The sequence below is a fragment of the Lynx rufus genome, unplaced genomic scaffold, assembly GCF_022079265.1.
Source record: "Lynx rufus isolate CCGP_SWC_20201006 ecotype Redwood Valley unplaced genomic scaffold, mLynRuf1.p SCAF_6, whole genome shotgun sequence".
Lineage (NCBI taxonomy): Eukaryota > Metazoa > Chordata > Mammalia > Carnivora > Felidae > Lynx > Lynx rufus.
Window position 1 is genome coordinate 104,120,123 of NW_025814878.1, and position 23,690 is coordinate 104,143,812.

The window sequence follows — 23,690 nt, forward strand, 5'->3', positions numbered from 1 at the left end:
GGAAGTGACTTCCACCCCTGCCAGAATTTTCTCGGCATAGAAGCACGGAGACACAGAAGCCAGTGGCAATGGCTGTTTATTATAACAATGCCCCCAAGTGAGGGAGAGAAGGGAGGGTCCAAGCTTGGAGAGGTAGGCAGTAGGTACGTGTGAGCAGGAAAGTGTGGAGAGCCTCCACAGCCACTGGGGAAGTGGCACTTAATCTTCAGTAGAATATACTCAGAGAGGGAGAGAGACTGGGGGAAATCCAGCCACCAGAAGCTGGCTGGGGAAAAAGAGAAACACTTTGGGCTGGGGGGGGGGTGGGCAATGGACGGCCTGGTGCTGGAGTTAAGGGGCCCAGGTGCCACTACCTGGAGCCCGTTCCATTGGCAGGGAATGCAGAGCCGAGAGCAGTAAGGAGTGCCCTGCCCCTGAGCCCGGAGCCCCGCAGTGGTGGTGGTGGGAGCCGGGCTCTTGGGGCTCCCCTATCCCCACATGGTTGTCTGCAGCCACTGTGGGGAGGAGAGAAGCAGATCCAAGGACGGCAGGGAGGGTGGGGCAGGATGGCTGGGGGAGCAGAGGGCAGGGGGAGCCGTGAGTACCTGGTTCAGATTCAAGCGAATATAGCCAGTGTTCTTGGGGTCCATGGATAGAAAGTATGCTGTTTGGGAGAGGAGGCAAGGGAAGGGGCTTGAGAGCCGAGTCTGGGGTCTGCAAGACCCAATCCCAAAGAAGCAGGAGGTCAGAAAGGGCATCAGAAGCTGTCCCTTGCTGCTTCCAGGCTAACCCTCAGCCCAGGAAGGAATTAATGATAAGAACTCCAAGCCTCGCCATGAGCCACACACAGAGCGTCGCCATGCGTGAAACTCATATGTTCTGTGGCTCCGTCCTATGAGGGCAATACTGTTACTGCTCACATTTTATAGATGAGAACAGAGGACGGAGGCACAGAGAGATAAAGCGACTTGCTCAAGGCACACAGCCAACAAGTGGTGGGGCTGGGATTTGAACCCAGATCGTCTGTGCCCTAAAGAGGGGGATGGTTTGGGAGCAGGGCTCCTCATGTGGGCGTGTGGGAGGCGGCCAGTGGTCCCCGACCCACGGTGGGGAGTGGGCAGATGACTGACTCACTGAACATGGCCTTGAGCCTCAGGAAGCAGCTGATGAAGCTGTCAAAATCCACGATCATGTTATCGTTTGCATACCTGGCCACCAGCACCTGCATCACCTTGTTATTCAGCTTGATGCCTGGGAGAGAGAGGAGTGCGGAGGGGGAGTCCAGCCCCCTGGCCACCGCGTCCTCCCTCGCTGCCCCCAGACCCTCTCCCCTGACCCCCTGCTAACCTGCTTTCTCAATTGCCAAGCGCATCTCGTAGGAGTTCAAGCTGCCTGAGTTGTCCTCGTCACACTCTCGGAAGATGTCCTGAAGGGATAGGCAGAGGGGGTGTGCATAGCACGGTGGTGGAAATAATGAAATACTTCAGTATAGTTAACCTACAAGGACTACCCAAGACCCCAGCACTGCCTACCCTGGCCCCCGCCCTGAGCGCCCAATATTCCTGTCATCTAGTGACTGTAGGGGGCCTCTGGCAAGGGGAGGGGGCTAAGACGGGAGTCAGGGGTCTGAAAGACCCACTCCCAACTGGGCCCTCTGCACCAGTCCTTTATTTTTTTTTTTAATTTTTTTTCAACGTTTATTTATTTTTGGGACAGAGAGAGACAGAGCATGAATGGGCGAGGGGCAGAGAGAGGGAGACACAGAATCGGAAACAGGCTCCAGGCTCCGAGCCATCAGCCCAGAGCCCGACGCGGGGCTCGAACTCACGGACCGCGAGATCGTGACCTGGCTGAAGTCGGACGCTTAACCGACTGCGCCACCCAGGCGCCCCTGCACCAGTCCTTTAAACTGGTGATGCCTGGACTACACTGGTTGTTAATCTGACTAGCTAATGCACCAACACTCCAACAGATCCTGTCCTCTGTGTGTGTGTGTGTGTGTGTGTGTGTATGTGTGTGTCTAGTCAGGGGCTCCAGGTTCTAGCATCGTCCTTACTAATCCCCCTCACTCTTGAGGACCTCCCTTTCTCCCCGCCATAAACTGCCCCTTCAGTGTTCTTTACCGTCCATTTCTTGATTTTTTTCCACAGGATCTGGAACTCCAGAAGCCCCAGTTTGCCAGAGCCATCTTTCTGGGGAGGGGGTGGCCGTCAAGGATGCCAGAAGAGGGAGTGAAGAGGGCATCTTGGGGCCAGGGAAGCAGAGGGGCTCGCTGAGTGGGAGACATGAGACCCGGGGATCTTGTGTGGTCACTATGGTAACAGCCAGAAAAACTGGTGTCTTTTGCTACCTCAGAGCCTAATCCCCAGCAGGAAGGAGGGCATGACTGGCCAGAGCGATGGTCACCGGGGGGCCAGGCTTGGGGGTAGGGGTGAGGGGCGGGAGAGCACTGGACAAGAAGATACATCCATGAGGTTGACCATACAGCGGCACACATCCAGGCCGAAGCCCTGGGTCCTGAAGTTTCTGACTGTGAGGGAGAGAAGGGGCAGGAAGAGAGAAGGAGTGAGTGGGGCATCGCAGGGGATGCAGGGAGCGGCCCAGGGGGGGTGCAAGCTGTGGGAGAAGGGTTGTGAGTGGCAGGGTGGGGGGGGGTGGGAGACTCACGTTTGGTGACCACCTTGTTGAGCAGCTTCTGTAGCTCATACATGCCTATCTCCTTGTCCTAGGAAGGGCGACCATAAATCCCAGCTCTGGCACGTTCCCCCCATCCACCTGCTTTGGGTGCCCAGCCCTCGGCCTCACACCTCTCCTCCTGCCACTATCCCAAACAAATGTATGAAGTCCTGGTCTACGTCATTCTCACAGAACTTCTCCTGGAGGGAAAGGAGTGGGAAAGGGACCCAGTCAAGAAAGTTCCTTCACACTCCTCAGATGCTTCCTCTGGTCCCTCGACCCCACAGCCTCCCCTCACCTCCTGGAGTAGCTCAGCACAGTTGGCTTCATCCAGTTCCCTGCGCAAAAGTGAAGGAAGGTTCATGGTTATGCGGGATCAGGGAGACAGGGAATTTAGTGGGGTGCTTGTGGGGAGATCATGTCGTGTATCTGAAGCAGCGTGGAACAGGTTCCATGGGATCTGGGTTCTGACTCTGGCTTGCTACTGAGACTCCCCTTCCGTGTGCCTCAGTTTCCCTGATTTAAACTAGGGACAGAGTTGGGGAGGACCAGATGACGGCCCCCTGAGCTTGACATCCTACAGCTCTTGGGCAGGTGGTCTTGGAGCGGTGAGGTAGGGCTCCTCACCAGGACTCGCTGTGCTTTTCTGTGAAGACCCGTAGCAGGAAGTCGGCATCTCTGTGTGGCTCAAAGGTGGAGGGAATGATGACATATTCCCCCGGAGGCAGCCGGAGATGACTGCTCACCTCCCGCGAGTTAGTGAAGATCTCTGAGAAGCCATGGTCCTGATACTTCATGAAGAAGTCCTTCTTCAAGCGAGTATCCTGGATGTTCTGAAACTATATGTGCCTTGGAGGTGGGTACAGGGCTGGCATGTGAGTATAGGCAGAGAGAGGGACCCCAAAAGTGAAGCTTACTTGGGCAAGTCTCCGGGGGAGGCATTACCACAAACTGACCAGTCCTGGATACCACCCAGCCGGCAGGTAACCAAAGTATCCCCTGCCCGACTCCCTACTCCTTGATCTCCTGCCCTGACTCCCATCCGGGGCCCCAACGCAGTAGAATCCTAACCCAGTAGCCCTGAGAGCCCTTGGCTGAATTCTACCCCTTGCCCATCCACACGCAGCCAGAGGTGGGGCAGTGCCTGCCCAGAATCAAGCCCATGTCTTCTGTACCTCCTTTGGGACCTAGGAAGAGAAGAGAGAGGAAGGCCAAACTCCCAGGATGGTGAAAGGGCTCAGGCCTGTAGAAGTCAGGCAGTGTGTGTGTGTGTGTGTGTGTGTGCATGCGTGCACATGTGTGTGTGTTGGGGGTGTTACAGCGGGACACTGGTGGTGGTGGGGGGGCATGGGTTCTGACAGCCAAAAGTTCTAACGTTAACATTAATAATCCCTCAGTTTTGGACAACAAAGCATAGTTTACACAAAGTTTTGCCAGGGGGAGGTTTTTACCCCTGCAGGTTAAGGATAGGAAACCGAATCCCAAGAGGTGAGGTAACGTGCCCAATTTCACACTGCTAAAAAGTGAAAGAGCTAGGATGAAAGTAGAGGAGAGCGTTTTCCAGAACACGAGCGTTTTCCATGGAACACTTGTATCCTGCAGTAGTTAACAGGTGATTATTGAAACTGGCCATTGAACACAAATATGTTTGTAAAAAGGTGAGTTAAACCAAGATAAGTAGGTTGTAAGGGATCCTGGGTAGCTCAGTCAGTTGAATGCCCGGCTCCTGACTTCGGCTGAGGTCACGATCTCACGGTTCGTGAGTTCGAGCCCCACACTGGGCTCTGCACTGGCAGCATGGGGCTTGCTTGGGATTCTCTATCTCCTGTCTCTCTCTTTCTCTCTCTCTGTCTCTCCCCTGCTGTCTCTCTCTCTGTCTCAAAAATAAATAAAATAAACAAAAAAGATTAAGTGGGTTGTTGCCCTGTAGGGATGACGAAAACCCATAGCTGATGCCCTGTAGAGCCCCAGGTGGGAGGTAGAGTATATACCTTTCCTGAAGGACCACAGCTAACCTTGGAAATATATATATTTTTTAAATGTCTTGAGTGTTTCTTTATTCTTTAGAGAGAGAGAGAGAGAGAGTGAACGGGGAAGGGGCAGAGAGAGAAGGAGACACAGAATCTGAAGCAGGCTCCAGGCTCCGAGCCGTCAGCACAGAGCCCGATGCAGGGCTCAAACTCATGAACTACAAGATCATGACCTGAGCTCAATTCAGACGCTTAACCAACCGAGCCACCAGGCACCCCTAACCTTGGAAATATCTTCAGGCATGTCTGGTGTCTGTTAACCTGGTGGGCTCCCAGCCTAGGAGGAGGGCAAGGCTTGTGTCTCTCTCTCTTTTTTTTTTTTTTAAGATGAAGTATCTTACAATTTTTAAAATGTTTTTATTTATTTTTGAGACAGAGAGAGACAGAGCATAAGCAGGAGAGGGACACACAGAATCCAAAGGAGGCTCCAGGCTCTGAGCTGTCAGCACAGAGCCCAATGCGGGGCTCGAACTCGTGAACTGTGAGATCGTGACCTGAGCCAAAGTTGGACGCCCAACTGACTGAGCCACCCAGGCGCCCCTTGTGTCTCTTTTTGTTCACTATTGGACCAGTGGAGATTGGACTGGTGGCTGGCATACATAGGTGCTCCGTAACTATTCGAACAAATTGTCATTTATAGGATTTCACAAAGCACAATTTCAGAAATGTGGTCAGGGATATCTCTTGGCTGCTGGAGTCAACGCTCTGGGTGGTGTGTCTGGGCGGGTGTGTGTGGGGGGGACACCTGGGGACAATGTGAAGTCTCAGAACATCTGGGAATCAGGACATAATCTGCTTTTGAGCCTTGGGTGTGTGAGCTTGGGCAAGTAACCTCACCTCCCTGGCGCTCTGTCTCCTTCCTCTTCTTGGAAGGCGTTACTATTCATTAAGGCCTTTGGCAGGGTCTTGAAGGGGGTGAGGCCAGGAGAGGGAGCAAGAGTGGCTGGGGGAGGTGTTGGAGCACCCACCGAGTAGATGACAAAACCAATGGTCTGCAGCTGGGCTCCGTGGGGCCGTGCCCGTCGCCAGTTCTTCTGCATCAGGGCCACCAGGCAGGTGCAGACAACTTCGTCGTCCTCTGGGTCGTCGTCCCCCTCCGGGAGAGAGATCCTGAACTGGGGGTTGGTCCAGAATGTGTCTGTGGAAGAAGCAGGTCAGCATGGCTCTGCCCTTCCCAGGGTGGACCGGCTTCCCGGCCACACGCCTGCCTCCTCGGCGGGGCCTCGTGGGATCTGCCGGTCCCCTGACCCCTTCGCGGACCCCGGATCCCCTCACCCACCGGGGTGGTTCCTGCAGCCCCCTGCAGTGCTGCCCCGCCGCCAGCTGCCCTCGCAGAAGGTGGTGTGCCAACAGCCCCTGTCGTCCCAGGAGAGCGTGTCAGGCGTCAGGTTGCAGATCTCCAGGAGCGTGAAGTTGTCCAGGAAGTCTTGGTAGGACATCCTGTGGTGGAGGGCGACGGCTAGAGCCTGTGGCACCGTCACACCCGGAGGCTCCCCCTCAGAGCCTCCCCATCAAAGGCAAGGGTGGGAGGGTGGCAGAGGAGATGAAGGGACGGGCGTGGGGGGCAGAAGGAAGCCCACCCAAGCTGCACTGACCAGAACTCCCCATCCTCCCTCTTCTGAAGCAGCTGTTTCTGGGTTTCTGGGGCCACTTTGTCCCACTCGCTGGCACTGGATCAGAGACAGGAGGTGGAAGGAGAAAGGCAGGGCTCAGAAGGTATTTTGTTCCTCCCCAAGGGATTCCCTCCCCGCTGAACTCCAGCCGCTGGGGGTCCTGAGTTAGAGGGAAAGACACTAGTGGGGAGGGGCTGGTCCTGGGACGCCAGCGGGTCCATCTGTGACACTGCCTGGCTCGTGGGCCGGCCGTGCGCTCTGCCCCTCACCTGACGGTGCTGCTCAGGGGCACCTACTTGTCACTCCAGGCTCCATTCCACTCGATCCGGCCCCAGGGATTCCGGACCCGAATCAGGGTTTCCGTCCTGCCTCTGTAGAAGACCTGGCGGAAAGGGTGTGGTGGCAGGGGTGTGGCTGAAGGTCCCGGGGCAGGGGGGACTGTCCTCCTTGTGCTGTGTCTCCAGGTAGGGTGCCCTTGGCAGACTCACATCATGGAGGCCGGTCACGGAGTAGGCGTGCCCTTTCACTAGCATCCTCTGGGTCATGGCCTCCAACTCACTGTCGCTGGTGACCTACAGAACAGAGAGGAAAGAAAGGAATTCAGGATCCGGTCAGATGCACCAGGGCACCCGAAGAGATGTGAGCACTCTTGGGGTCCAGGGTTTTTTTTTTTAAGTTTATTTATTTTGAGAGAGAGAGACAGAGAGAGAGAGAGAGAGAGGCAGGCAGAGGGAAGGAGAGAGAGAATCCCAAGCAGACTCCGTGTTGTCAGTGCAAAGCCGGACTCAAAACTCCATCCCATGAACCGTGAGATCACGACCTGAGCCAAAATCCAGAGACAGACGCTTAACCGACTGAGCCACCTAGGTGCCCCCTGGATGGCGCAGTTGGTTAAGCGTCCAACTTCGGCTCAGGTCATGATCTCGCGGTTCCTGAGTGCGAGCCCCGCGTCGAGCTCTGTGCTGACAGCTCAGAGCCTGGAGCCTGCTTCCGATTCTGTGTCTCCCTCTCTCTGCCCCTCCCTTGCTTGCACTCTGTTTCTGTCTCTCAAATATAAATAAACATTTAAAAAATCTGTCATTTCAAGCCTGCCATGTGAATGGATTCGTACAGTATGGAACTCTCTTGGTTTTCCTCATGCAGCATAATTCCCTTGGGATTCACCCAACTAGTTGCATGTATCGGTAGTTCATTTCCTCTTATTGCCGAGTTATATCCCATGGCCTCTGGGCACCGCAGTTTAACTATTCACTCCGTGAAGGACGTCTAGACTGTTCCCAGTTTCTGGCTACTGTGAACAAAGCTGCTATGAACATTTGTGTGCCGGCTTTCATGTGCTTGTAAGTCTTCGTTTCTCGGGGTTACATGCCCAGAGTGCAAAGGCAGGGTCGTACGGTTCCACCCCGGGCTCATTTATTTCTTTGAATAAATATTTGCTGGGTGTCTCTTGCATATGCCAGGCAGCATCCTAAGTCCCAGGATCCGGCAGTGAATGAGACAGGTCACTGCCCCCATGGAATACGAAACTGTCGGGAGAAGATAGGCTGGGAACAACTATATTGATAAGTAAGACCATTTCAGATCACAATACATGCTGGGGGGGAGAATAAAAACAAAGTAGAAAGCAAAGGGAGGTAGGAGCAGCTGATTTAGAGTGGGAGGTAGGGAAGAGAGGCCTGAGGAAGGGGCATTTGAACTGAAATGTGAATGAGAAGGGGCTAGTCGCGCAGCTACCTGGGGGAAAGAACCATCTGGGTGAAAGCAACTGCAGGTACAAAGGCCCTGAGGCAGGACCCAGTATGGCTTACTTCGATGCAGCAGCCCATGAGGGAGGATCGCTCTATGGCCTTCCTCAGAATCCTCAGCAGGTTCCGAGGGGGCTTCTGGAGTTGGAGGCTATAGGTCACGCCCCCTGTGAAGTCTTCAAAGCCCTCTACTGTGTTGCCCCCCGACAGTGCTTCATAGGACCCATTCAGCCTGTGGGCACAGAGAGGGCACTTTTATGCTCTGGGTTAGAGATGCCAGCTTGGACACGAGAGGGTGTGGTGAGGGCAGGAAGGGATGCCCTGACCTCCATCTGCCTTTTCCCCTGAGTCAGCTGCCCCCATAGCTGCCAGTTGTCGGGCAGGCTTGGAGGCAAGCCCAGGCTTGGGGCACTCACTTGGCATATGCCTTCTCCAGCAGGGCACTCCAGAACTCAGCGCGCTCAGCCGAGTGCACGAACACCAGCTTGCCATTCTTTGTGGGCAGCCGGTCATCCACCACCACGTCCATCCATTGTCCAAACTGCCAAATCTGTGGGCAGCAAGGTGGACCTCAGTGGGGCTTAAGACACGTGTGTGCCCCCGGCCATCCTACAAGCACATGCGTGAGTACAGGCACACACCCTCACACCCACCCCACCCCCGCTGCCGTATATGAGAAGTGTGTTACAGGAGCACCTCCTGGTGGCCAGGATCAGTGACACGCCAGTGTCAGAGAGCCCACTCCCCAGAAGGGCTGAAAAGTGAGTGAAAAGCTATGAAAAGCCTGAAGGTCACCCCAAGCCTCATCTCCAGTTTCTGCCTTGGGCCCCAGAGGGACCCCACCCACATTTTGACCTTGGCTGGGCTTTAGGATTTTAAATTTGGAATTAAAAAAATTCTTGTGATTCTCAGAAATATTTTGCGACACGGGCAATGTGTCCACACGTCGCTAAGTTTAAAGAGCAGATTACCAAAACTATGTGACAGTGACTCCCAATGTCATACACACGCACACACATTCACACACACGCGTGTTTCTACCAACAGGAAGAGACAGAGAGGGAGAGGGAGAGAAGCAGGAGAAGGAGGGCCACCAACAACAGATCATTATTATTATTTTCTTTGAAGGCTTTAAAAAATTAGCTTACGTGATTTCTTTAGTGACCAGATATTTCTCTGATAATTAGACAAAAATCCTCCCTAATAAATGTCATTTTTCAAAAAGAAAAAATGTAACTTCAAAACAAATATAATTCTTCTTCTTCCTCCCTACCTGCTTTGTCTCTGTCTCTGCCACACACACACACACACACACACACACACCACAAAACAACTCTGGCTTTCAAACCATCCTTCACCTGAAAATGGAAAATGCCTGCATAGTTTTTCTTGAAGCTCTGCCCCTTGGGTACCACACGGTACAGCAGTTTGGGGCAGGTGGTGAGGGAGCCAATGGCAGCCAGCAGCCAGCAGTCCCCTGGAAAGACAGGAAGGGGGTTGCCTCTCCTGTACTCCCAGGAACTGACTCCGTGGCCCCCTCCCTTAGCCCTATCACTAAGAAGTGTTCAGGAAGGAATCTAGTAGGGAGAAACAGGGCTGAAAGAACAGGCTCTGGGGGGAGGTGAGCCTCTTTACCTTCTGTGTTACAGAAGAGATTCACAAATTAGAGCTGGATGCTTTTGTTTTCAGATTTGGGGAGGAGGTATTTGGCTTTCGTCTTGCTTCTCACTCTGGGATCTACTTTCTTTGGGAGAGAGCCAGTTTTCTCCCCCCTCCCCACCCCCCTGAACAAATCCAGTCACCTTCCCCCATGCCCTGCCTCCTTCTACTTCTACGCCATGATTACATTAGTGTAGCAATCAAGACATCTCTCCCTGATATCAGTCACATAACACCAGACACCCAAGGGGCTTAGTCTGTAGCCCAGCTAGGTCCCCGGGGCTAGGCATTGATGGGGGACAGGGGCAGTAACTCCGGTTTGAGGTCACCCATCAAGTTCTCTCTCCTGGGTATCTCAGATGTCCTGGGGTGGCCGTGGGGCAGGGTGGTAGCCTGAGTGAGTGTCCTGGGCCAGGCTGAGGCTGAGGGGCTCTAGGAAAGCTACTGCGATTACCAATGGCTTCCTAGTTGCCTGGGGTACCTTTAGTGGGAGGCAGAGGGTGGGAAAAGGAGGGTTAAGGACACTCCAATCCTCCATTGCCAAAAGGACACCTAAATAGGGAGAAGCCAGGTCACTTCCTGTGGCCCAGTAAGCCACAGTGACAGACACGGGGCCTGAGGTCTCCTTGGTTTCTGCCCTGCCTACAACTTGCCCTTTTCTCTGCCACAAATACGACAGAACTCAGCCCCAGAGGAAGCCCATGCTGGTCTGATCCCTGAAAATGCGATGAGGGGTTTGGAGGAATCCTTCCTTAAGGAGGAAGATATCCCTTGGGGTTGTCATGGGAGCCCATGGGAGAGGGGGCTGAAGAGCCTAGTGCTCCTTTACTTAATACGTCAGACTAAGGAAGTTCTGGAACCGGCACTGGCTTACAAATATGTCCACAAGCTCTTTGACAATCCTCTCAGGAGGTGGAGTCTAATTCCCTTCCCTTGCGTGTGGGCCAGATTTTGTGCTTGCTTCTAACAAATGGAATGTGGTGGAGGTGACCGCGTGTGTTCTCCTGAGACTAGGCGGGAAAAGGCATGATGGCTTCCTCTTTGTTCTCTCCCTCATATCATTCTGTCTGGGGAAATCCGTTACCATGTTGGGTGGACCCTCAAGCGGCCCAATGGAGAAGCCTACGTGGAAGGGAACTGAGGCCTCCTGGCCCGTGAGTGCGCCATCTTGGAAGTGGATCCTTCAGCTCCCGTGAAAGCTTCAGGTGAGCACAGCTCTGCCTGACATCTTGACTGCAGCCTCAGGAGAGACTCTGAGCCAGACCCACCCACCTATGCTTCTTCCAAATCACTAACCCACAAACACGGAGATGCTAGATATTTGTCGTTGCCCGGGGCAGTTTATTGTGTAGCAATGGGTCACTAGTATACCACCCAGCTTACTCCCAGACCCAGCTAGCAGCGGGAGGGGCTGGGATCAGACCAGGGGAGGGGGGGCGGGTGACAGGAAGAACATACTTGACAGTCTCATCCTCTCCACGGAAACAGAGGGGCAGGGAAGCAGGAGAGGTTGTCTGAATCTAAGAGTCCCAGCTTCCCATCCTCAAAAGACACTCTGGCACTCCCCCTACCTCAGCCTTCTTCCCCGATTCACCCCCTCCCCCCGACCGGCTTTTTTGCTCCTCACTCACCAAGTACACCCTGGCAGATGTCTGTTGGACTGATCCCATTCATAATGAAATGAGGATTGCTTGTGATTTCCTGCAGTAAAGGAATAAAGGTCTTAGAGGGTCCAGGACGTGCCCCGCCCCCCTCCCTGGAACCTCCATCTCGCCATTCCCGGGGCATGATGCCCACCTCCAAGTTCTAGGGGAAAACAGAGTGCAGGAGGGCACAAGACCAGTTTGACGTAGTTGTCGGATGTGATAGCAAAGATCAGTGAGTGACTTTCCCAGGGGTTATCTGAGAAGTTTTGCTTAAGCATGTCCAGAACTGTCTCCAGCCCTGATGGAGGTGGAGACTAGTCCCAGGGCCAGGACTGGGGAGGTTGGGAGATTGGAAATTTCAAAGTGACTGGGACATTGTTACAAACGGCCCTCCACCCCGAAGATGAGTCCATGCCTTCCCTCCCAGTACCCACACCGGGCCTCTGCCAGGAGATGTTCTGCACGCTTTTGGAGTTGGGACCCAGATCCTTGAAGCCCAGGGACCTGGGTTCGGCAGGGAAAAAGGAGTCCTCGAACAGCTCCCCCTTCCTCAGACAGGTTGCTTGCAGGTCCTCAAAGCTCTGGTTATGGAAGTTCTGGGCGTTTTGGTGTTGGCCCACGCCCTTGGCTTTGAGTCGGCAGTGGGTGATGTGAGCCGCCATTCCCTGATTGGTGAAAACCGCCTCCGCTTAATAATGAAAAGACAAACAACCCAATTAAAAAATGGACAAGGGATCTGGACAGATTTCTTTTTGAAGATATGACCAACACTCATATGAAAAATTGCTCAACACCACTGGTCGTCAAAGACAAATGCAAATCAAGGCCACAGTGATACACCCCTTCGCACCAGCTAGGATGGCTATAATAAAGAAGACTGATAATAACAAGTGTCGGCAAAGATGTGGAGAAGTTGGAACCTTTATACTTTGCTGGTGGAAATATGAAAGGGTGCTGCCACTTTGGAAAATGGCCTGGCTCTCCCTCTAACAGTTAAACATAGAGTTATTACCATATGGCCCAGCAGTTCCACCTCTAGGCATATACCTGAGAGAAAGGAAGATATATGTCCGTACGAAAACTTGGACACAAATGTTCATTGCATTATTCACAATAGCCAAAAAGTGGGAGGAGACCCCAAATGTCCAGCAGCTGATCAATGGGCACAAAAAATGAGAAACAGACATCCAACGGAATATCATTCGTACAAGGATATCATTCAAAAAGAAATGAAGTACTCATCCATGCTACGACATGGATGTAGGTGAAAGAAGGCAGTCACAAAGGGCCACCTATTGTATGATTGATTTATATAAAATGCCCCAAATAGGCCAATCTACATAGAGATAGAGAGTAGTAGAAGGATGTGGTCTGAGTCAAACAGAGCCCAGTTGGTGCCAGGGCATGGGAGGAATGCATAGTGAGGAAAAGAAGGGACAGCTACAGGGAAGGGCAGGAGGGTTCTGGGGTGTCTAGAGGTGAGACCCAGATTGAGCACACAGAAGGCTGAGTTGCACAGAGGCAAGAGCAGGGGGTCTTAGCTATTCGTCCTCCCTTGTTGACAGACAAGGAGAAGAGTTACAATTGCAGAGCTAACAGTGCCGAGTGCCTGCTCTGTGCCAGGCACACCAGCCCTGAGAAAGATCCATGCAATACCCTTAATTACTGGAAGAGGAAGCAGGGACCTGGAGGTCAAGGAATTTGCCCAAGGTCACGGGGGGAGGGCTGGGCATGGGTCTAAGTCTGACTGCAGACCCCAAACGAGGCCTGTGACCTTTTCCTTTTTTTTTTTAATAAAAAATCTTTTTTTAACGTTTATATATTTTTGAGAGAGAGAGACAGAGCCCAAGTAGGAGAGGGGCAGAGAGAGACAGAGGCACAGAATCCAAAGCAGGCTCCAAGCTCTGAGCTGAGCTTGAATCCATGAGCTGTGAGATCATGACCTGAACCAAAGTCAGATGCTTAACTGACTAAGCCACGCAGGCGCCCTGACCCATGACCGTGACCTTTTCCTGATGCTACCTCCTAGAAGGAGGAGCCTCTCCTCAGAGGGAAGTCCTGTGGAATTAGCACGATCTTCCCATCTTCACCAACTAAGGGGATCACGGGCCACTTGTGGCTAAATTTATCTGAGGCCTCTTTACTCTTCACGCTACCCCAACCAAGCCAACCCATTCCCCTGTCCCACATCAGCGTCTCCTTGGGACTTCTCTAGGTCCGGTAACGCTCCTGTTGCTCCCCCGGGAGCCTGACAAACCCAAACCAGGCTGCCACCTAGAGGCCCAGAGCCTTCCTGCACAGGCAACCCCTGTTTCTCAGCGGTACCAGATCCTTCTTGCCTCTGTGCCTCCGCCCGGGGTCATTCCTGATCCCACGCACACACCTGCTCCACTGGGGACAGTCCTGCTCAGTCTTCCAGTCCCTGCTCAATGCCATCTCCTTGGGGAAGCCCTCCCCTAACGTGCCCAGGCAGAGTGTGGGGCCGCCGTCACGTCTAACACTTTCCTTTGTTGTGACACCCGTCACTGCCTGCCTGCTGAGTTGACTTGTCTGTGAGCTCTCAAGGGTGGACATGGGGGCTCCTCTGTCCACTATTAGGTTCCATCTGTCTCTTGGGGCGCCTGCATGGCTCAGGCAGGTAAGCATCCGACTCTTGACATCGTCTCAGGTGATGATCTCGCGGTTCATGGGTTTGAGCCCCATGCTGGGCTCTATGCTGGAGCCTACTTGGGATTCTTTCTCTCCCTCTCTCTCTGCCCCCCGCCCCCCCGTGCACTCACTCTCTCTCTTCTCTCAAACTAAGTGAATAAACTTAAAAAATAAAATACAATGAACTCCATCTGTCTCATAGAGCACCTGGCCCCAGCAGGGGCTCAGAAATGCTTTCAGTGGATGAACAAATGAATGAATGAATGAATGAATGCCTTGCATTGCACTGTAGTGATTTTTCATCTATGTTTGCAAATCTATGTTTTCTCTCTCCTGCCCTGACCCCCAGCTCCCTGTCCCTCTTTGGTCCCTGATATACTATACACTTTATTTATTATTTGTCTCCCTCACTAGAATGAAAGCTTAGGAGAGCAGGGGTTTTTGTCGTTTGTTTGCTGCTGCATTGGCACATAGTAGGTGCTCAATAGATGTTTTGAATGATGTTCCCCAGTGCTCCTAGAAGGGAGGAGCATCTTAGTTTCTCCCTGTGAAGGGATAGATGGTCATGTGGCTTGTCCCTGGGACCCTCCACTCCATTAGGGAGAATCCCCCCGAAGAGCTGACCCCAGAGCAGGTGCCTGGTAAATGGAGGGACCTACAGACTCCCACCCACCACTGCCATGGGCCATGCCTGGGCTGGAGACAAAAAAGAGCTCACTCCAGCCTAGGGAAGACAGAGTGTTGGTGCAGGCGATGAGCAAAGTCCCTGACCACAGCATAAAGGCTTCTCTGGGGTCCCTCTTTGGGGTCCCTGGGGCCTGGAGTTTCCTGGCCCCCACTGAGAAAAGTCCATTGGCTCTAAGGATTAGAATGAGTTTGCTGAATAGAGACTTGGGACCCTGTCTTTTGCTTCTTCCACAGAGCCTATGGTTTGTGAAGAGAAGATACTAGGATTCTCCCCCAGGTGTATAAGTAACTAGCACCAGGGCGCCTGCGTGGCTCAGTTGGCTGAGCGTCCGACTCTTGATACCGGCTTGGGTCTTGATCTCGGGGTCGTGAGTTCAAGCCCCGCACTGGGCCCCAGAGCCTACTTAAAAACAAAAAAAGTTGGGGCGCCTGGGTGGCGCAGTCGGTTGAGCGTCCGACTTCAGCCAGGTCACGATCTCACGGTCCGGGAGTTCGAGCCCCGCGTCAGGCTCTGGGCTGACGCTCAGAGCCTGGAGCCTGTTTCGGATTCTGTGTCTCCCTCTCTCTCTGCCCCTCCCCCGTTCATGCTCTGTCTCTCTCTGTCCCAAAAATAAATAAACGTTGAAAAAAAAAATTAAAAAAAAAAAAAAAAGTAACTAGCACTTACAGAGCAGTTATAAAAATAATAGTTAACAGTGTTTGAGGACTCAGTGCGTACCTGGCATTGTTCTAAATGCTTTACCTGCATTACTTCAGGGAATCCTCACAACGCTGTTGGCTGGGTTTATTATTATTATGTCTCCCTGCTACAGGGGGGAGAACCAAGGCCCAGAGAGGTTGAACTTCCTCAAGGCTGGATACCTGGTGGGCAGCAGAGTCAGTGAGGGTCACACCTAGGCAGGCTGGTCCATGCTCCTACCCATCACTCGCGGTTTAGGCTTCCTCCACTTTCCTACAGCCTCTAGGCGGTCTTTGTGAAGTCACCTCCCTTTAGGCAGCTGATTCCTCTTTTGCAGCCCTGGGCTGCCCCATACCAGAGTGGATAGCTGTGTGACCTTGGGCACGCTGCTTTATGTCTCTGAGCCTTGGTTTTCTCATCTCTCTAAAGAGGCCGTCACATCCTACCTTGCAGGGTGTTTCAGGATTAAATGGTGCAACAGACATGAAAAAGGCTGGCGTTCACGAGGCGCTCAGAAATTGTGGGTTGCCTTCTCGCTGACCCGGCTGGGTAGCTAGTATTTATGGAGTTCCTCCTGGGATCATATAGCACCCCTCCTCCCTCCCAGGACTCAGTGATCATAAGGATGCAGGAACACTTGTACTCTATATGTTGGGATCTTCTGTGAGCCTGTCTGTCTCTGCTGCTCCGTTTGCGCTCCTTGAAGCAAACTGTAGCTCGTCTTAGCCACATTTTTGGAGCACGTATTCTGTGCCGGGCACCGAGGAGTCAGAAGCGAACCCACCCCTGCATGGAGCTCTGAGAGGACCCTCCTCCGACTATCCTCCTTCAGGTTCAGCTTCATGGGCCACAGAGGCAGGGAGAAGGTGCCAGGGAGAGAGGCCACCAGGTCGGGTGGGATAATTGGGAGGTTCTTGGGGAGAGTGACTGCCCCCTTTTCCCTCCTCTAAGTTCACTCCACTCCCCTAAGGTAGGGTGAATAAAGGGGTGTGTTGGGGACGCAGGGGAAGAAGTGGCTAATTTCTTTGCTCAAAGAGCAGGGGAAAGACTTAGAGGGAGGCCTGTGGTGGGGGGACAAATCTTGGGGGGTGAAGAAGGGGTCCAGATGAAGAGGGTCCAAAGAGGCAGGCGGCAGAACATCCCTGAGGGGGACCCTCAAGGGGACACGCCCCTTCCCTGGGGGAGGCCCTGGTCCGCAGAGGTACAGGAATGGTATGAGCCCATCAGCGCCTACCTGGGGAGTACAGCATGCTGGTGGCTAGCGTGGTGCTTGACAGTTGAAGGTTCTAGGTGGGGAGGGGGAGGGGGAGGGGGAGGGGGAGGGGAACCCCACCCCCACCCAGAACTCTTCCAATTGCAGTGGGAGTCCCAGGGCAGTGGCATCCCTGAGGACTGGTTTTGTCTCATCACCTGGCCCTTACCCAGTGTCGTCAGCAGGGCAGGAACGACTAGGCCCATCTGAGCTATATCTAACTTAGAGCCTGCCTGGAGGCCTTAGGGCAGTGGTCCTCAACCTGCGAGATAGTGCCCCAGGGACCACTTAGCAATGTCTAGAGACATTTTTGGCTGTCATAACTGGGGACCAGGTGGGTGCTACTGGCATCCAGAGGGGAGAGGCCGGCGATGCTGCTAAGCGTCCTGTAGTGCTCAGGGTGAGAGACCGGGGGTGAGCGAATGGCCCGAGGTCATTCAGACAGTGAGGTGAACCGCTCTGTGCCCTTCCACTACGAGGTCGCCTTAGGTCGACTCTGACTTGGCTGCCCCCCCGGCAGTGAATGTACTGGGCTCCCCTGCGGGTCTAGAAGGACCACAGGAGGTGCTGGTGTCCAAGAACACTGGAGAACCCCAGGGGGCAGGCCAAGGCTGTGATCATGCCCTCCGATCATCACCCAGCCTGAAAAGTCACTTCCCACCATTCTGTCGCCGGCTTCACTTCCTGTGTACCAAGTCTCCCGGGTCTGAGCGTGTTACTCAGCTGGCTGGCGGGGAGACTTACACAGACACACACTCCACCACAGTCGTCACCAAAAACGTCTCCAGAGCGGGTGACAGACTCGAGCCCTGACGGGTGGGCTAGGGGCGTGGGCAAGCTGAGACACAGACAGATAAGCCTGGCGGTGGGAAAGACAGGCAGATGGCCAGAGCAACGCAGTAAAACAAGGCATGAGGGGATAGGAAGCTCTCTGGCCCAGGGGTGCCTAGACTTCTCAGGGCACTTTGGAAGAGTGAGGACTGGGTTTGGTCTTCTCCTCGGGCTAGCCCTACGCCTCCAGGGGTCAGGCAGACGGTGAGGGCCGGGGAAGCCAGGATCTAGGGTGCCCTGTATAGCAGAAGCCAGCTACCCTCCTAGGCTGGGTGAGGTGCAGCGCTGAGCCCTTCTGCCGGCTGGGATTGGCTGCCTTCCACCCTGCAGAACAGCCTAGCTCTGCCCAGCACCCTTGTCCCCAGTGCTGTCTCCCTCAGGCCCTGAGGCCAGGTCCCCAGGCCTGCCTACGGAGTCCTGCTCCTGTAGCCTTCTCACGGTCTGGTCTTTCTGGATCAAGAGGCCAGGTTTTCTGGGATGGGGAGGGGTTCTCTCTGTTCCCTGAGGTTTATTTTTCTAATGGCCTCTGGGGCTTCCCTCATACAAGCCTTTCTCACAGGTAGCTGTGACAGTGGGGTGTCTGGTCCCTCTCGGCTCCTCGACTCCAACCTTTCAGTGGAGACAAGAAGAAGGGGTCCTGTGGGTCTGGCCATCAGTGGACCGTCTGGGGAAGAGGCTCATCTGCTCCTAGGGAGCCTCCAGTCCGATGGGAGAGTCACCCTCTAGGGGACATGGCCTCTTCCCTGGTGGGGGGCAGGGAGGCCCTGGTCCGTAGAGGTACAGGAATGGTACAAGCCCATCAACGCCTACCTGGGGAGTACGGCATGCTGGTGGCTATCATGGTGCTTGACAGTTGAAGGTTCTGGGTGGGGAGGGGGAGGGGAACCCCCACCCCCACCTAGAACTCTCCAATTGCAGTGGGGGCCCCGGGGCAGTGGCACGTTTTAATAGGTGCCTTCCTCTTCTGTCCTCCTTCCCACTGTCCCTCATAGCTGGCATGGACAGTAACCTAGCCGCTTTCCATCTGCCTGGGCCCTACCCGCCGCGCATAGGGTCATCTTCCTGTGGAGACAGGAGCCCCAGCACCCCTACCCCGGGGGCACCTCCACCGTGCTGGCTGTCCTCACCGTACCGTCCAATCAGGACAAGTCTGAGTCCCTCTCCTCCAGCCCAAGCCTTCCAGGAAGGGGTTGGCCCTGATACCCCAACTTGACCTTTGTATCCTGAAAACCTCTTCATTTCCGAAAGGCAACTTCCCACTGACATGGCACTCTCCCTGTGTGTCTTTGGGTCTTCACAAGGCATTCTGTGTCTCCTTCTCATCCAGACACCGGTTGCAGTGGATTAGGGACCTACCCTATTCTAGCGTGACTTCATCTTAACTGTTTACTTCTGCAATGACCATATTTCCAAATAAGATCACATGCTGAGGTACTGACTGGGGGGGTTAGGATTTGAACACGTCTTTGGGGGGACGCAATTCAACCCATAACACTCTCCTTGGCATGGTTAGGCCACTGGCCTGGCTGTCATGTCTATCCAGGGGAAAGAGTGAACTCTTTGACGTGAGAAACCCTCCTTATAGTATAGTCTTTCCAAGAGCATATGACCGTCGAGGAAAGGGACTGTCCAGTCGTCCCTGTGTCCCCCCGCCCTGCCTGGTGGAGTGCTGACTACAGAGCAGGTGCTCAGGCCGCTGAATGGAATCATAGAGTCCTGTTCCAAGCCGACCTCGGACAAGTCTTCCCCACCCCCCTTTCTGGATCTCTCAACTTCCTCATCTATAAGAACATTAATTACAGTTAATTAAGTTCTTATTATGTGCCAAATGCTGGGCTAAGAACTTTCCGCTTGTTTAATCCTTAAAACAGCTCAAGGACGTTATCATTATCCTCACATTACAGATGAGGAAAGTGAGGGCCAGAGGTGACATAATAAGAAATACACACTTGGTCTCTGCCCCTGGTTCCTGGGACAGGACTCCTGAAACCCCTGGAGTTTTGTGAGTGACAACAGCGTCTTTTGTTCTAATGAGGTCACTCCTGGAGATCTCCTGGATAGCCTCAGGATGGGGGCTGATGGCCAGAAAAACCAAGCCGTGATTAGAAACCTGGAACTTTCAGCCCTACTCCTCATTCCCCAGGGAGGGGAGAGGGGCTGGAGATTGACTTAATCATCAATCAGGCCCAATCTGGAGGAAGCCTCCAGAAACATTCCTAAATACGGGGTTTAGAGAGCTTCTGGGTTGGTGACCACATTTACGTGCTGGGAGGGTGGGGCACCCCAACTCCACAGGGACAGAAGCTCTTATGCTTGGGACCTTTCTGATCTCACCTTAGGTACCTCCTCAACCAGCCACTCACTGGTGTCCTATAATATATCCTTTTACAAGAAACTGATAAATGTGTCTCCCTGAGTTCTGCTGAGCTGTCGTAGTAAATGATAAGATTTTTTAAAAAGCTTCTTTATTTGGGGGGGCGGGGCAGGGAGAGAGAATCCCTGGCAGGCTCCGCCCTGTCAGCCTGGAGCCCTGTGTGGGGCTTGAACTCACATACGGTGAGATCATGACCTGAAGTCGGACACTTAGCCAACTGAGCCACCCAGGCGCCCCTGTCATAGCAAATGATAAAACCTGAGGAAGGGCTATAAATCTTGATGTATAGGCAGTCGGGCAGAAGCGCAGGTGACAACCTGGGCATCTGATGCTAGCTCCAGGTAGACGGTGTCAGAACTGAACGGAATTGTGGGACACCCAGGTGGTGCCTGGATAGTTGGAGAGTCAGTTGATGTGGGAAAAGCCCCCTTCTCTCTTTTGGTGTCAGAGCATTTCGTGTGTGAGGACATCAGGAGCCTTCCTGTTCAAGAGGCACCATACAACTCGCCCAGCGTCACTCAGCCGGTAAGTGGCTGAGCTCGGACTTGAACCTAAATCCTCAGCTCTTGCCCATTATCTTCTGCCGGCCCCAGCTGGAAAGGGAGGGAGGAGAGGCGGACTTTGGGGCTCCCTGTGGCCTCCTTCCGTGACTCCACCGTCGCACCTCGAGGATCCTTTGCGGCACCCAGGGCGAAGCCGGACCCTCAACCCCGGTTCAGGAAATGTTTGTCAAATGAGCATGTTGTGATTTCCCTCTCTGACCTGGGTTCTGCCTGTGAGGGGGCACCAGAGGCAGGGGCTGGGTGGTTGCGGGCATCTTCCTGTATCACAGTCTCCCACCTCGGGGCCGTGCTCGCCCCAGGACCTGTGTTCAGTTTGTTGTTTCGGCATCATCTGGAGTTTCACAACTGGCAACACTTGAACCTGGCTTTGGGCTTCGTGAGGTGGGGTTAGGGGAGAAGACCCTGTAAGGTGGGGTTAGGGGAGACCCCGCCTCGAGGGAAGCCAGGCAGGTGAGGAATTTGGGGGTCTAGGCTGAGGTCTGTCCCAGGCCACACTGCGCAGCTAACGGGGTTTTCCGGGCAAAGTGGTGCTGTCCCTGCCCACCTGTACAGAGAACACGCTTCGGGGGAGCTGAAGGGCCTTCGTGAACCAAGGTGCTTGGTTCAAAACCTCTCTTGGCTACTTAAAGCACCCCCCTAGGGCCCCCTCTCAATCAACACCAGTGGTCCTTCCCCAGTGACCCAAAACACACCCGGTTTCTTCCTTCCTCTGTTTTGTTCCAAAGAACAGATCAGAACCTGTGGGACCTTCACAGGACCCCAGGCGTCCAGCCCCAGAATGCTTCCCTGCTTGCCTACAGCCTCTGCCAGTGAGTCCTTACCTGGACCCCGACCCCTCCCCGTCTGTTCGCTGCCCCTTAACCCAGTTCCCCAGCCTTCCTTCGCCTTCTGGACTTTTCTGTCTGACCTGATGAAGGGTCGCCCCACTGCCCACCGCCATTCCCAGCCTCCCAACACATGCTGGGAGTGTTTCTGGTTTAATCCAATGACCCTGGGGAAGGCATCTGGTACCACGCTGGCCATTTTGCCCTTAATAGTTGTGGGTTCTTGTCATTCCTCCTCTTTGGGTGTCAACCTTCTTGGCTGAACAGTAAAAAGTTTGAATAGGCAAGATAGTCCTGATCTGGGGCTCTCACACCACCCTAAGATTTTTTTCACCCTTGTCCTAGCACCCCTGCACCCAAAGTCATGTTAGCAGGAGCAAGGGACACGAGCGCCGTGTGCCCCAGGCCCCTCAACTCTGAATTTGGGATAGGGCTTCTTTGAGGACTCAGTCAACTCAGAGAAGGTGGTCAGAAGGGTGCTGGACCTAGTGAGTGCTCAGATCTGTCTCTGGCCTGCCCGCCGGGCCGTGGGCTTCTACAATCAGCCTTGCTGCTATGTTGCCAGCACCCAGTTCAGGGTCTGGAGCACAGGAATACTCGAGGGGGTTTCATGGAGGGATCAGGGGCTGCTGCCTGAGGCCTCAGAGGCCTGCTGCGCGTGCTCCCTGCTTGAAATTCACAGCCAGTTTCAGCCCACCTACCGGCCGGCGCTCTGCTCCCCAGCCCTGGGACTCTGGGGACCCTACCTGGAGGTCCACATTTCACAAGACTGTGCATTTGCCGTACATGTGAGGGCTGAGGCCTGGGCCGAGCTGCTCACGGCGGTCCCCCCAGGGAACACTGGCCTTCCAAGCAGGGGACATCTGTCTGTAGCCTGGGAGTGGGTGGGCCCCACACCGTGTGCCTCCTGCCCCCTGCCAGTGCCTGGGCAATCTTTCATGGGCTTTTTGCTTTGTTTGCTATCCCTGCTGTTGGTTGTTTCTGGTCGACTATCCGTAAGCCTTTGTGGTATCTGCTTTTTCTCTTCCTCTGCCTGGTCCCCTGGGGTCTCTCCTCTTCTCTCCTCTGGGAGTTCCTTGACTCACTTTCTTTTCGGGGTCCTGCTGATGGGTGGTGGGTAATGGATGGGTTGGATGTTCAGGGTCATTGGGGTCACTTGGTCATACTCCTTGGTTTTATCGATGAGCAGATAGGTTCAGAGAGGAGAGGCGGCTTTCCAAGGGTCGCGCAGCACGTTAGTGACAGAACCAGGACTGGAGTTCTCGGTTCTCCAGGAGCCAGGAGACCCGTTGCACACGCAATGTACGTTGCATGCGACCATGTGGCTGGGTGGGCCTCTCGGGGGTGGGCTAGAGTGGCCATAGGAAATTTCTTACAAAAAGTGGATTACTGGGGCGCCTGGGTGGCTCAGTTGGTCAAGCAGTGACTTCGGCTCAGGTCACGATCTCATGGTTTGTGAGCTTGAGCCCCATGCTGGGCTCTGTGCTGACAACACAGAGCCTGGAGCCTGCGAGTTCTGTGTCTCCTGCTCTCTCTGCCCCTCCCCTGCTCACGCCCTGTCTCCCTCTCTTTCAAAAATAAACATTAAAAGGGGCGCCTGGGTGGCTCGGTCGGTTAAGCGTCCGACTTCGGCTCAGGTCATGGTCTTGCGGTGTGTGAGTTCGAGCCCCACGTGGGGCTCTGTGCTGTCAGCTCAGAGCCTGGAGCCTGCTTCAGATTGTGTCTCCTCTCTCTGCCCCTCCCTCACTTGGGCTCTGTCTCTGTCTCTCAAAAATAAATAAATGTAAAAAGAAAAATAAACATTAAAAAAAAAGTGAATTACAGTTGGGTCTGGGGATGTGGGAGATTTGACTGGGCAGGAGACTTGTCGGGCAGGGCCTCAGGCACTCCTGAGGGGGAAGGGACAGACGGGCTGGGGGCCTGGCTCACTGAGATTCTCAGAAGGGCTTTCCAAGATTCCTCTCAGGCCGGTAACCTTGGACAAACCCCGCAGCCTCCCTGAGCCTCCACGAGAAGAGGGAAAATGACACCTGTGTTGCAAGTGCTATTAATGATCACAGAATTAATTCTAGTTGACGTTTATTGGGTGTTTCCTACGGGCTAGGCGCTGGGCCAAGTGGGCATCTGGCCTATATTGCCTCACGTAATCCTCCTCGCAGTGAACCCATGCCTGACCCCTGGAGTGAGCTCTCTGGGGAGTAAATGCTTTAAAACAGGTAACATAGTCACTCAGCAGGATTCCAGGCACATCACTGCTTGGTATGTTATGGCAACAATGACAACAAATAATAATGGCATTATTTGCGGGACTACTGTGGCCCCATTTTCTGGCCTCTCTCACCCTCCAGAGCCACCTGCTGAGCCCCTTTCTAGAAGCAGCCCTCTGGGGATCTTCCTCCTCCAGGAAGTCTTCAAGAAGACAGTGGGGAACCTGTGGTTTTGCATGGCCTTTCTCCCTGAATCTCCATCCCATCTGTGTGGCT

At 54.1% G+C, this 23,690-nt stretch overlaps 1 protein-coding gene across 1 annotated transcript; it reads right to left on the bottom strand.

Moving 5' to 3' along the window:
* Positions 1-467: 467 nt before the first annotated feature.
* Positions 468-12,019, bottom strand: CAPN11 (calpain 11). The gene is made up of 21 exons (XM_047103134.1): positions 11,783-12,019; positions 11,334-11,403; positions 9,402-9,520; positions 8,460-8,593; positions 8,107-8,275; positions 6,787-6,870; positions 6,595-6,680; positions 6,281-6,355; positions 5,965-6,125; positions 5,654-5,823; positions 3,831-3,842; positions 3,283-3,494; positions 2,954-2,993; positions 2,787-2,855; positions 2,647-2,704; positions 2,445-2,509; positions 2,103-2,171; positions 1,327-1,405; positions 1,114-1,230; positions 585-643; positions 468-494 (listed from the first exon to the last, which is right to left on the bottom strand). The coding sequence occupies exons 1-21, from the start codon at positions 12,008-12,010 to the stop codon at positions 468-470; spliced, it is 2,103 nt and encodes a 700-aa protein (XP_046959090.1). The 5' UTR covers positions 12,011-12,019.
* Positions 12,020-23,690: the final 11,671 nt, after the last annotated feature.

Bases quoted from the DNA above. Each gene is read 5' to 3' on its own strand.
- CAPN11 (XM_047103134.1), bottom strand. From the start codon at position 12,010: ATGGCGGCTCACATCACCCACTGCCGACTCAAAGCCAAGGGCGTGGGC. The intron at 644-1,113 runs GTGAGTCAGTCA...TCTCCCAAACAG, and splicing joins GAGGCTCAAGGCCATGTTCA to CATACTTTCTATCCATGGAC. The intron at 495-584 runs GTACTCACGGCT...TCCTCCCCACAG, and splicing joins TTCGCTTGAATCTGAACCAG to TGGCTGCAGACAACCATGTG.